Source organism: Zootoca vivipara, chromosome 9, assembly GCF_965207765.1.
Source record: "Zootoca vivipara chromosome 9, rZooViv2.hap1.1, whole genome shotgun sequence".
Lineage (NCBI taxonomy): Eukaryota > Metazoa > Chordata > Lepidosauria > Squamata > Lacertidae > Zootoca > Zootoca vivipara.
The window spans coordinates 19,752,457-19,767,229 of NC_142592.1; the positions used below are offsets into that span (position 1 = coordinate 19,752,457).

At 38.2% G+C, this 14,773-nt stretch overlaps 1 protein-coding gene across 11 annotated transcripts in view; it reads right to left on the reverse strand.

Annotated features, from left to right (window-relative positions):
• The window catches only part of FOXP2 (forkhead box P2), a 346,296-nt gene that overhangs the window by 114,701 nt on the left and 216,822 nt on the right, over window positions 1-14,773 (reverse strand). For 10 of the 11 annotated variants that reach the window (XM_060279589.2, XM_035128708.3, XM_035128702.3 and 7 more), the window contains one exon: window positions 2,738-2,827. In XM_060279589.2, coding sequence (XP_060135572.1) covers window positions 2,738-2,827 — 90 coding nt within the window. Of the gene's footprint in view, window positions 1-818; window positions 897-2,737; window positions 2,828-14,773 lie in introns of those variants that run through there. The other variant, XM_035128710.3, reaches the window with a different exon arrangement.

Genomic DNA, 14,773 nt, shown 5'->3' on the forward strand with positions numbered 1-14,773 from the left:
GCTGTGGCAATGGTAGAGTGGTGTTGTCTAGAGACAGACTCAGTGGGCTATATTCAGCACCAATCCTTGACATAAATTTCAAGGTTTTGTTATAAAATTCTCTATTTCCCCCCATGTGTGTCAGAATTCAAATTATGTTAGATGCATATAATTATGTTAATTTCTTAACTTACTTAACTAGAAGACCAAGCTTAAGAGACAAATCAGCTTTAAAGTATAACTGCATTTACTCAGAATTAGAAGTCAGTAAACTCTCTCCTTTATTTCTCACGATAGGGACAAAGTCTACCTCCCCTCTCCTATGGAGTAGCTGTAAGGAGAAAGCAACCTTTTAGTTCTAATTTTGATCAACTGCAGTTTAGTGTTACATTTGGATCCTAAACTATAGCAAACCTTAACTACGGTTTGAATAAACAATCTGAAGTTGGCTTCTTTCAAACAAACCCAGCCAGCAATGACCGTTTGTGAGGCCTGAATGGATCTACAAGCTGTGATTAATAAAAAAAGGAGGGGGGGGATTCAAATCCCTCCTTGCAGCTGCACCAGTAGAGGAAGGCAGGGAAGCAGACAACACCAGGACTCACTGTGGCTCATTTCCACTCAAATAAACCACGGTTTATCATGAAGTTCAAATGAAGACTTTGTGTTCTCTTTTTACATCATCTGTTATCCTTGGATAACAACTTCTGAATTCATTTTAACATCCTATTTGTTCAAGGGGTAATATTTGAAAGGCTGAAGTAAGGGCTACTTTGGATGCTACATTTTACTTAGTATTGCAGAGGCAACACTGGGAAAATCAGAGGCTCTTTACTCACATCTTTCATCCTGAAACAACAGCAAGGCTATCATCTTCGGCAGATAGAGTTCAGAGGTCCATAGAGCAACACAGTGATCTGTGAATGACCCAAGACAATCAGCAATGGATCTTCCATATGTGTATGGATCCACTGAAGTAAGGTGTTACTCCACATAGCACAAACAGGATGCCCTAATCCAGGGCTCTGAATCCCTGTCCCCATGCATGTCTAGCACAGAGCTGTATTACACCAGCCCGGAGAGAAAAGTACTCACAGTTTCAAATAGTAACAAATATGTCTCCTCTTTCCAAGCAAAATTTCAGCATCCCCTGGGTAAATGTCCACTTATTTATTTATGTTGTCTTCACTTGCCGTCAGTGGCACCATCAACTGCCCAGAGTGACTGGGGCAACCCAGTCAGATGGGCAGGGTACAAGTAATAAATTATTATTATTATTATTATTATTACACCAAATGTAGCTATGCAACATTTTGACACAATCCCCATTCACTGCATGATTGGGTGGGATCATATACGTGACTAGCCAGTAAGGAGACAAATGCAGCAACCCAGGGGTTAAATGGCACGGAACCAAAGGAAAATAATGTTCTCAGGGTTGGGAAAGTCAGTATTTGTACAACTCTAAAAGCTTTTTTTCCTTTTGGATAGGGTTCAAACCCCCCCTCCCAAAATTACCAATTACTAGTTTCCACAGAAAGTCTTTGCCATCCCTAGTAAATATCCTATTTTCTACTTCTCATTTTGGTCCCACATGGAAGTTGTCAAAAATCACCTCTGCACAGCAGCGTTCCATGTGGCAACGTTAAGCATTTCAAAATGATTTCGCTGGCAGCGCAAGCTCCCGACCCCACTACCACCAGCCACATGAACTGCATGGCACCAGCATAAAGAGACTCCCTGTGATTACGGCTAACCACATGGTTAGTGGCTTTCAAACATTTCAAATATCACATGAAGTACGGTCACCCAGAAGTCATTTTTGGCAGCCTGCATGCAGTGCCTGTAACATTTCAATCAGCCTTTGGTTTAAAAGAAAGTGAAACACTGAATTCACTCAAATGCCTGTTTAGATACAATGGCATCAGCTTGAAAACTTTCTCTATACTTATGAGGGAAGTAAAGAAAAGCATGGGTTGTATTGTGAGAGGAAGAACAACATTATTACTACTCCTATGAATATATGCACACCTTAAGAACCTTCAATTTTTCAGCAGTGAAATAACAAATATTTGGCTCACATAAAACAAGTCAGAACTAGCTTTTGACAGCAGGGCCTGGTTCCACTCCTTTTGCTAAGTCACCTAAGTCATTTATAAACAACCATAAAAGCGAAACAAAAAACCACCACTATCCTCATCGGATTAACACGATTTATATTTATAATCTGTACGTATTTTTCTATTAAATATTATGAACAATATCTTAAGCACATGATAAAAACATTCTTTTTGGATCCTTACACAATATGAAGAGAGGGTGGGGGAACCCTTAACACACAACCAGTTTGATAAAATACATCGTTCTAATAGCAGGAGGGGTTGCTCTTTGCATATTCAGATAATTGTTCTGAAAGCTTTCCATTTCCTGAAAAATTGCCACTTTACAACCAAGTGTTCAGAGTGAAGAATGTGCACAAAATTCCCCAGCTATCTGTAGGAAGATTATTTGTATAGCGCCTATTGGACCCAATATTCTTCTGCTTCACTCTGTGTGACCTTTTAAGCCACTACAAGCTTCTATAAAAGGGGTTCTTCTTGCGTAGTAATGTGTCTTAATAAATTACAGTTCTAATACTAAAGCCTTTTGCAAAAATGTACATATGCAAGAATGCAACAAAGTACAGTTGTATGCATATATTTAGGTGTGCTTGAGCGCTACAGCAATTAGGTCTCAGATGTAAAGATGATTTACTAACCTGCAATGGTCTCTGTTTATCACTGCTCTTGGGAGATTTCAGCCCAGTTGTCTGTTGCTGTAAAAGCAGCTGTCTGGCTGCCTGCAAAGCCTGCAAGTAAATACAATATCAAGGTAAATAATTTTTGAACATTTAATTGAAAATGTTTTTGCTTGTAACTTACCCAATGTTAACTTTCAAGCATAATTTGATCTTCCCTTATACAATCTGAAAACAGAAGACTTCCCATTTTCTTTAAACACACCAAGAAAATTCCACAGAAAGTACTTATGTGAGATATTGTGAAAAAGTATATATGTGCAACAAATCCTCAAGGAAATAGCATTAATTTGTATAAAGTGCTTGAAGAGGAAAAACCATAAACCGCATCAATAGCCTCATCTCCACAAGGAACTTGTCTTTAAGTGTTCAGCTAAAATGCTCACACCCTTGTAAATCATCATTCAATTTGCATTTTCATATTACAATTTTTAAGCAAAAGCAGTAGACTTCAAGTGTTACCGGAAGCTGTAATTAAATTTGACAAATCAACATCAGATTATCTTGAAAGTGAATTAATAAGGATATTCATTGAAGATTAAAAACACTTTTTTGTACTTACAATTCAAGGGGAAACCTCTCGTTTGACAAAATAAAGTGGAGTTTTAATGCCAAATAAAATTAAGAGGCTTTCATTTGCATTCTTCGTAAACTCTGAGAACAAAGAAATCACTACCTAGCCAATCAGATTAGCTTATGTGGGTGATAGCACTGCAATCAAAATATAGCATTAAAAAAAAATCTTTTCATTTGAATTAAGTAAAACAAAACTGAGCACAAGAGAAAGATGCCAATTACCAGGAAATAGCTAACTTTAAAATGTGGTCTATCACAAGTGGAATAACTAATGTGGATAGTAAAGTCTTTTTTCTTTTTTTTAAGGAACCCTTCAAAACCAACTATAAGAAACTATTAAGACTCCTTCATTCACTTTTCTATCATGTAACAAATCCAGTGAGTTGCTACTTTGTGATCTGAAAATATTAAAATGTTTTATTTTATTTTATTCTGTAGAACTGGCACAGAAAACTATTTGCAAATACAGAGAAATGATTACCTGAACAGTATGCACCCTAAAATTGCCAAACTGGTAAAGAAAGGTATAGTTTTGATTAGACTCAAATGAGCTGCTTTTTTTAAAGATAGTTTCCAGTAGCCATGACAACAGTTGCTTTGACAAGATGTGCATATGGCATTACACTGCCAGCTGGTATGAACAATGTTTGAACTACTGCATTGAGATGCTGAGCAAACAGAAAAAGTTGCCACGTCTTAACCCTCAGGGAAAGCAGTCATCCCCTGATCAATTATGAAAAGACAGAGAAAGGGCTGCTACAGTCTGGCTCCATACAAGTTTTCTGAGAAAGCACGCAGACACAGCAAACCAAAGTAAACAAACTGCACGCACTATCGCCAGCTCCTAAGAACACAGATTTGTCCGCCTGTAAAAGGCACCAGTACGTGGCTGAAGCATACCCACAACAATCCTCTTGCTGTTTTCTTGGATTTTTCAAGTAATTGCAGACCAGCATGAGCCCTACGAAACCACCCTAGCTTGCTTTAAATTCAAGTGCAACCGATTTTAAAAGAGGATCTAACTGACAAAGCTTGCTGAGGAAAGGCAGGCCTCTTATTTATTCCTGAGCCTAAAGAGATGTCTGCCTATATTAAGCCAAAAAATATTTTCGAATGCAGAGTGGTAGCTATAGGTTTACAGTAGTACTGTGGAGGCTTGGAAGCGCCATCAAGACAATGGGACAACAGGCTTTTAGGAGAAGAATATGGCCAAGGTTGTCTCCGAGGCTATGTACACATTGGTGGCTTAAAACACCATGAGGCTGTTTCCCGTTTCAAGACACATTTGCATCTTGCAAAGCACAGAAGGGGAAGAGGTGTCTATACCCAATGCACAGTACCTGTTAGTTATCCCCACCCGTGGAAAGCTCCCCTGTAACACCTATTCATGAAGCTGTCATCTGTGTATGTGCACCTATCTGCTGGTGTCTCAAATGTATACCCCTTGGCTTAACTGCAAAGTGAATATGGCTTACGTCTTCTAATTGGATGGAAGGGGGGAAATGCACCAAACAGCAGCATTTCTCAAGAAGCCACAGCATCGATATGGATGTGGTTAATATTGTGTGTATGTGGCTTCCAAACCTGGCAATGGAGCACACTTGAGGCAGAGTAAATTGTAATGTGCACACAACCTCTTACAGCTTCTCATTCCATCCATTTGATCTGGTGCAATGGTTTACAGCAATCCCTGGTTTGCAAAACAAGGAGCCAGTCTCAGCAATGTACATGTAAGAAATGAAAGTACAGTAGAACAACCACAGCACATGCCCCTATCATGCCTTATACTGTACTGAAAAAGATCATGGTCCATCTGGCTCAGTACTTCTCTCATCTGGTGCCCTCCAGATGTTCTGGGCTACAACTCTTATCATTCCTGACCACTGGTCATGTTGGTTGCAGCTGATGGAATTTGTAGTTCAGAACATTTGGGGGACACCAGGGTGTGGAAAGATGTTCTACCACTGACAGGAAGTGGATTTCCAGGTTATCGGAGGGGTTTCCTACCTGGAGCCCCAAGGACTGAACCTGGGATATTTTATATGCAAAAGGAGCACCCTTCTCCTCTCTTAAACTTGTGTGTTCAATTGCTAAATGTGTATTAAAATGTTATATTTGTATGAAAGGGTATCTTAGGAATGTTGAAAACTGGAATACTTTGAGAAGTACAGATTGTGGTTGTAGACTCTTGGGCTGGGCTTTAAGTGTTTTTGTTGTGGAGATTGTTGCGATTATTGATTTTTTTGTATCTTTATTTTGGATCTTTTGATTTATTTGGGAGCTGTTCCAATCTGGTTGTGTGTTTTTCTGATGTTTTATTAATTGATTATGGTTGCTTTTGTTATGTTGTAATGTATTTTTTTTCATGCTATAAGCCACTTTGAGCATGATTTGAACTATGGAAAGGTGACATACAAATAAAATTATGCAAGTATGTATGGTAAACAAATAGAGACAAGTACCTTAAATTCGCCTTTTGTCAATTCATTTACTCATGTTAAATCCATGATAAATGAGTGAGCTATGAACGATGTATGGAATTTTTCTCTGCTTAGCATATAATGGAATTAGTGCATATTTCAAAACTGAGGATAATTTGATTTAGTAAGAACTGTGTATCATTTAAGTATCATATGCTTAAATGGGGGGCGGGGCTCAACACAATTTACAGTATCTCTAATATAAGAAAACATGAGAAAAGCATTAAAACTGTACATAATATCATTAAACACACAATAAAGCCTGGATTGAGTAGCTATGGTATCATTAAAGCTGCCCATAAGCCTGGAAGAATAAAAATGATTTTCCTGGTGAAGAAATGATGGTTAACTTGGCGCCAGACATGCCTTCCTGGGGAAAGCGCTCCAAAGTCCAGGGTTGCACTATTACTGAGAAGGTCCAGTATCCCATTCTGTAAACTTATATGAAGATCTGTCTGCTCTTTAACGCAATTAGCAGAAACTTGCAAAATGGGTTGATGAAACCAATTGCAACTTTTCACTGAAAACGAGCAGTTTAGAAATGAGTAGCAGTTTAGAGGTTTGTGAGGTGGTCATGTCCAAATTCCAAAAACATCTGTGTGGAATTAAGTAGCAGTTTTACTTAACAAAGTAATCTAATTCAGTAAAAGTATGGAACATGTGACAGCTTAAAACAATAAAGCCACTGAGAATTTGGATTAAAGTAATATTACCATTCTGGACAACAGGTGTCCATAATAGGCAATATTACACAAAATATTGATCATGTGGCTTTTGGAACACATTGCTGCACACTGTTTATGGGTAAATATTGCCAGTGACTTCTAAACTTGTAAGCCACATACAAATAAACTGATATACCCTTGATAAATGTAAAATCTTAAACAGATTATAATAATATATTCAACCAGGTTTGTAAATCTTAGGAGCCAGTGTGATTCATGGGTTTTACAGCTAAGTGTTACTGAGATTGTGTATGTACATACAAGTTCCTGTTAGGTACATATTCAGGAGCTACATTTTTACATGTTTTAATTACACCTCTTTTTTGGTGTTAAGCAGGACTGAAATTGCTTAATATATACAAATTACTTTATTGTTTTATAAATATGTTGTTTTCCTCCTTTTCAATTTTTTTTCTAAAAGAAAACAGATGTCATTCATATTGTTTCGTTAAAAACAGGAATGTTTAACCTATCAGCCTGTTGCATTTGAGATGTTAAAATGAAAAATGACATCTATGGCCATTAATATCTTCAATGTATAAACAGCACAGCGTGACACATTCTTGAGAGCTGAAGGCTACAAAATCTCTCTGAAACATAAATAACAAAGCACTCAGAATCATATTTGATGTTGATATTCATCTCTGCTGCCTGGGCTCCTTATGAAAATAGATGCAGCCCAAATGGATCTCCTATAATTGGTTTCAGATAGCGGGGTCAGAAGAAATACGATACAAGAAACTATTACATGGAACAGGCGAAACAAGAATGTTTATACAAGCACTACCCTGTTAAACTGACAATGGGCGTATACTTTACAGATAACCAGAAGGAAGGGGGGGGGGAGAGACTTGTCACAAGAGATTATTTTTATTCCCCATTTTGCTGTGGAATATTTTAACTTTTACTATATAATGTAAAAATAAGCTCTTTTAAGCAAGAATGGCGCAAGATGTCTCAAACCACTTAGAAACAGTGACCAGAACACTATCAAATTCAGTATCTATGTGAGTGAATAATTGCCCAGAAAGTTGAATACCAGTCAAATTTAATTTAAAAGGGGGGATTTCAGGTGGTGGTGGGGAAAGAGGATTAGTTATATGAACTCATACAGCTGCCTTATACTGAGTCAGATCATGGGTCCATCTAACTCAGGGCTGATCTGCATTAAGGTGAGTTTTTAAACCAGTATTTTTGCTTTTTGCCTGCTTGGTGATGCGCTCTCTCTCTCTCTCTCTGTCTCTCTCTCTCTCTCTCACACACACACACATGCTTATATTGCTACCACTACTTCTAACCCTTTACTCCAGGATTTCTGAGACTAGTTTTATGGTGACTTTTTTGACTTTTCGCATTACTGCACATGTGCACCAGCTACTACTGGCATCAGTGGGAGTGGCTTCATTCCTGCAGAACTGGTTCAGCAGCCTTTGCCCCACCCTCATGTTTGACCTTACAGGGGATCTTCCCACTGACCATAGAGTCATGTTAATGACCGTCATACAGAGAAGAGAGTCCTGGTTGTTACTTTGCAGTGTGCACCTGCACAGCTCCAAATACAAGACTGACTTTAAAGAGCAATGACTGTGAGCAAGTGGGAAGCCCAGCAACAAAGCACCACAGCCTGAGTGACAAAGCAATAAGGAAAAAAGTTAAAACAACCAGAACAGTTCGAAAGATTCTACAAAACGGCAGCCAAGTGAGACCCCCACAAGAAAATAATGCAGTGTATTCCTGTGTGTGTTACCTGAGCTTATGGCTGAAGAAGCAAAAAAGACAAAACCAGGGGTTGGCACTCTAACTTGGGTTCCACTTCAAGTACAAACATGCTCATTATGTTCTGAGCATTTTAAAGTGCAACCAGTCTGCATGAAAGTCAATGGAGCATGAGGCTTCTGAATGCCTGATTTGGCCTATGAGGAGGAGGTCTGTGTGGAAGCAATTTAAGTAAATTGACCTTTGCTGCAACTTGAGAGATTCAGGTTTTTTGTTTTGTTTTTGTTTTACTAGAAGTCCAAAGCAGCCTCAGTTTCACCTATGGCCTGCAGTATTAACAACAAACTATAGTGCACGGCTGCTGCAAGCTACCCTCCAACCTGCAAAGGAGTATAACAGTGAACTACAGTGCCGCCTCAGCCCAACCTGCTATTGAGGGATAAAAGCAAAAAATAGCACTGTGGGTTGTTGTACTCTCTCAGCTCCAGCCCAAGTCCAAGCATGAAATAAGGGTCCAATAATGGACAGCAAGGTTGTTGTAAACCTCTTCTGAGTATAATCGGCAGTATTCAATATATACTACAAAAAACACTCTTCCAGTGGTCATCACATCTATTAGCTGAGAGCGGTAAATGTTGCCTCCAAATTCAGAGGCAAAATATCTCTGAACTGCAATTGCTCAAGGGCAAACAAATGGGGAATGTTTGTCTTCAGACCCTGGTTGTGGGCTTCGTGGTTGACCAATGTTGCCTGTCTGGCTAGTATTGGAAACAGGGTGTTGAACTGCATGGTACTGTTGGCCTGATCCAATACAGTTCTTATGCTCAGATATACAAAGATTCATGGTAAACATTTATTTAAATCAAACACAAAAATCAAACCACCAGCCAATGTGTTGTAGGACAACAAACCAGTGAAACAGGGGAACTACTGGGATATAAATGAATTATATACATCAGTCTTAATAATACAAGATGTTGGAAAGTTACTCACACTCAAACAATTATTTTCACACACTACAACTTAGTAATTGCAATATAGAGGACAAAAAGGGATGTTTTAGAATGGTTAGACAAACTAAAAAAACAACACTACACTGAGTTGATGCCATTCCCTGAAGGTTCTTCAAGAATTCAAACATGAAATTGTCTATCAAAAGATAAACACACACACACACACACACACACACACACACTCCATAACATTAGGCGGCCAACTATCTTTTTCAAAAGGATCTAGAAAATTTGGGGTCTGTTGGCCTAACCCAGGGTCCCTCAATCTGGTGCCCTCTAGATATTTGAACTACAATTTCAATTAAACCCAGCCAGCATGACCAATGGTCATAGATGATGGGGAGTTGTAGTCTAAAACATTTTAAGTGTACCAGGTTTGGGAAACCTGGAGTAATTGCTATCCCAAGTAAATACTATGAAAAGTAGCACAGTCAAAACATGTACAATAGCCCACAAAACTTGCGATTATTTGTAAGCAGAGCCCTGCTGGATCAGGTCAAAGGCCCATTTAGTTTTTCTGACATTTTCCTAACTGTTAATTTCTGCATTATATTTTAGCTTTCACATAATGTAAAAGCCACTTCCAGAATTATAGTGGATACAGTGCAAGTTTACTGCTCATTTCCATATACAGGCTTCTAGAAAAAAAATGTCTGCAAATAACATGGAAATGAGTGCTAACCTTGAACTATATTCCACTATATTTCTGGAAGTGGTTTTTATGTTGTGTGAAAGCTAAAATATAATGTGGAAATTAGCAGTTAGGGAAATGTCAGGAAAATTGAATAATCTGCTGTGTGAATGCAGCCTGACAGAGGGAAAACAGATGCCATACTAGAATCAATATGGTATCTGTAAAGGAGAGCTTTTAGAATAGACAGATGACAGGTTTCAGCAACAGATCTGTTGAACTGGTGTGCAGTATGTTATTGGGACTCAGAAAGCTTTTAACAAAGTTCGAGAACAGCAGCTCATGGGGAAAGAAAACAACAACATCAAACTCATGGGATCAGAGGATAGGTCTCCTTAATGATCAATAGCTACTCAAAAACAGAAAGCACTACAAAAAAATAAATGAACAACATCACAATAGAGGGAAATAAATGGAGGGGTCCCCAAGGGTCTCTGGTGGAACTTGTGGTATTAATGCTCCAATGTTGGGTAGAAAAGTGAGAAAGGAAAGTTGCAGGTGACAGTGAGGGCATAGCATACTGGTAACTTGTTGCTGGATTAAAAGCTTATTCAAAATAGAATGTTTTGAACTAGTCATCTTTATTTCTTTAGATAACAGCCACTGTCCAGGGTGTGTGTGTTTTTAAAAGAAAATAAATCCTTTTGCTCCTACACCATATTTTCACCAAATATTAACCCCTCAAGCCAGTGTTTTCAGCAAACAGACTCTTTGGTGTCAAATAGTAGGCTTGGCAGCAGAGGGGGGTTTTCAGGAGAAAAGTGTATGGGAGGAAAGACTTGCTCCTCTCCCCTATCTACCATCCAGCTTAAGAATCAGGAACGCTTGAAACTACCACTGTGAAGGGATGTGGGAATGGTGGCAGCAATGGGAAGGAGGAAAGGTGATCAGGAAGTGTACACAGTAGGCTCAGGACAGACATAGCAAAAGCATGTTCACACAATGCAGCTTTAGCTTGTTGCCTAATTCACTGCTTAAAAATATGATACCTGTATGCCCCACTAGTTTAGATGGCTTTAAAATGGGAGTGTGCTTCTGAGGACCAGAAAGGCACACTGTCGGATTTGAAATGATACCATGAGGCGGCTTCTCTCTCCTGGATCTGGGAATGGTTGATGTTACAAAACAATGATTTCCTAGATCTGGAAATATCTGATAATCGGTACGGACGGCATGCTTATATAGGCTATGAAAACATTCCAATGGAAGCATGGGAAAGATTATGAAATTGAAATTCACTGCATGCTATACTTTGAAAGAGAATTTTATGAAAATGCTTTACAGTTGGTACCTAACACCTTCAAAACTGGCTAAAATATATAAAACCAGGTCAAGCATTTGGGAGATGCAGAGAGGCAGAAGGCACGATAATCCACATGTGGTGGATTTTTTAAAAAAAATAATAAGAAAATTTTGGTATATAATATATAATGAGCTTAAGAAAATGTCTAAATTTTCTTTCCAAAAAAAGCCTGAAGCCTTTCTGCTGGGTAATGAGTATCGATATTCCAAAAAGTCTAAGGAGAATTTTTATGTATGCAATAGCCGCAGCAAGAATGTATTCCTACTAAGTTGGACTGGCAGACGAAAATGCTAGAATACACAGTTAGCAAGAATGACAGGAAGACTTAGAGATGTTACAGAACAAACATTTAATAGAGAATGGGATACTTACAGAGTGTACCTAAAAGAACATTGGAAAAATCTAAATTCTTTGGCAGGTCTGGATTGACCCCTGCATGATAGTAGGAAATTTTACAAAACCAATTACAACTGAGACAATTTATGAGACACAATGGAAAAACTGCAGTCGAAAATGTAACTTAGGAACCACACCAGGGTGATCAGAAGTCATAATGGAATCTGTTATGTATGAATCTAATTTTTTTTCTTGGTACCGTAATTTGTATTGAGTTTGTATTGTTTTTGGTGATTGTTTTTTCTTTAATAAAGAATTAAGAAGAGAAGAAGAAGAGTTTGGATTTGATATCCCGCTTTATCACTACCCTAAGGAGTCTCAACATTCTCCTTTCCCGTCCTTCCCCACAACAAACACTCTGTGAGGTGAGTGGGGCTGAGAGACTTCAGAGAAGTGTGACTAGCCCAAGGTCACCCAGCAGCTGCCTGTGGAGGAGCGGAGATGTGAACCCGGTTCCCCAGATTACAAGTCTACTGCTGATAGGCCACTGCTTGAAACCAGAAACTAATCTTGAACCAGAAAGTGCTTGCAAGAGTGACACAGTCTGGTGGAGCTAGCAAAAAAGGCATACATGTATTTCACATAGACCTACAACTATATTTGAAATGTTTTCAGAGGGCTTACAGTACACCTTTTTCTCCTGATAAATATCTGGCTAACCTGAGCCAGCCTTCTGTGGTGGTTTCAACTGAAATTTATTTTATTTGGTGGCATGTGTACTGTGTTTTTATTTTTCTGTTGTGAAATACTGTAGCCAATCTGGAAAAGGCGTAGGGTACCCTCTTTTCTACCAGTGAGTCCAAGTCCTCAAACCACCTTGCTCTTAACTTTCTTCTGCAGAACAATTGGAAATGCTGGTAAATGTACTGCAAATCAAAGCCAAAAGTCTGTAGCTTTTCTGACTGTAGGCTTCAAAGGATACAGACATCAATGGAACTATACATAAATAGACAGTATCCTGAATTGGCCTCTGTCACTCACTGTTCAATAATGTTTATTATAAAATAAGCAAACTTTCCTAAGCACCACTGGTACCATACAATTAATATGTAATCAGGGACCGTTTTAAAAGAAAGTTTATCTAGCTAGGTAATCAGTTACTATATTTTAGTTGCTTGTACGTCGCTCTGGCACATTTTAGTGGGAAGAGATACACAAATTTAATAAACCCAAACACTGCTACCTGGATTTTCTACTGAGGTTAGATTGCACTCATCATTAAATGCTCTCTGAAGAGGAAAAAACCCTAGTCGCTTATGGAAGCTATATAAGTTTCCTTTAAAAGGTGACAATGTAACAAAAGTATAGGCTTAAGAAGACGTAGGACATCTCTCCCACGTCTAATTTATCAGCTAAAATCTTTCTTGTTGCCTTTGTGAATTAGTCAATTGAAATATTAGGGGAAGTTCACAAATATAGTGATGAATGATTGCAATGGAAAACATATCTGTCATTCTGCAATCAAAATGTATATTTTTGTAAGTTCTTTTGACTGCCCATTCATTTTCCATGCTCAGGAGCAGTTACCAGTTATGGTTAGAGGGCTGATATGTAACAGAAAGATTCAAGGCTTGTGAAGGAGGCAAATACTATCAATTTAAACACCACTTTATACACCACTTTTATTGTGTAAAGTGTTTCATAATCTTTAGCTTTTTTGTATTCTTCTTGGTTATATAAGCTCCAAACTAAGGCTGGGAACCAATATTTAGAAATAATAATATATGCACATCTCAGGAACAATGCACAATACTATTAGCACAGAGAACATGAATTGCCGATTTGCTCTGATACAGATGAGGTTTTGTGGACTGAAAAGGAATGTGTGTGTGATTATTCACCACCCAGAATTCACAGACACTATATAATTAACATGCAATTGGGGACTATTTTAAAAGGCAATGTCTAGTTATCTAGTTTTTCTACTGAGGTTAGATTGCATTCACCATTAAATTCAAACTAAACAGAAAAAGAAACAGTAATAAACAGATGAATGCATCATGAAGTTTCATAATGCTATTTAATAAAAGGAAATTAATCACATAATTGTCATAAACCTATTTTCAAACAGCAATCTATCAGAAGGAAATTATGCATCTGTAGTTATTGACCTTTCATTTCAGCATGACTGATACATAATTAGACTAGTTTTGTGAAAAAATAATAGTTAATTACCAGAACATTTTTTACTTTAATTGTTTGGTGATATTATTATTATTTGCAGCTTAATATATTTTTCTCTGTATGTAAGATGCTAATGTATACACAATACAATAGCAATGTATTTTACAGAAAAAGCTTTTATGCTTAAAATGAAATGCACTTTCTATTTTCTCTGTGCCAATCTGTGATAAAAAGAACTTTGAAAACAGGTGGTTGTTGTTTTTTTACAGAGTGTCTGTTCAACACCTCAACTTTTTTGCGGCAATTTATTATCTTGCTATGAGTGACTCATTTTCCATCCTGGAATTAGGATGGTGAAACAAAAGACCCATCCTTTCCATCAAAGGGATCTGTTTGATGAGGGTGTGCTGGTGGAACTGGGCTAGCAGCAGATGCATTTTCAGAGTCCAAATCCTTGTCTACTCACTATCTTTCCAGTAATGAAAAATCGGCTTTCCTCTACTGCCAAAATGATCTTTTGCAGAGAAATGATAGGCAGGGGTACTCAGAGTTATCCCAATCAAGGGCTCCTTGTGTTGGCTAAGCAGGAAGGGAGGCTGCAATTATCCAAGCTCAAGTTCTGCAGGTCGAAGACTAATGCTTATATGCATTGCAATTTATCTCTTAAATCAGTGGTTCCCAATGCAGAACCCATTTTTCAAAAACCAAGCCATGCATTCCCTACTTTTGAAAAAATTAGTATTTCTATGGTAGTTTTTGTTCTGTGAATGGGGTTGCTGACACCCTGGGTGGGTTACGCAGACCCCTTGGAGTCCGTGGACCACCAGCTGGGTACCACTGTCCTTAATGTTTAGCCCTCACATGATGTGACATTTGGGGTGGAGGCAATGAGTTGCTCCAGCCACTTGCCAATTTCCTGCAGAGAGACTTATGCAGAGACGTCATCAATAACAAAGGGGGCAGGGGAAAACAG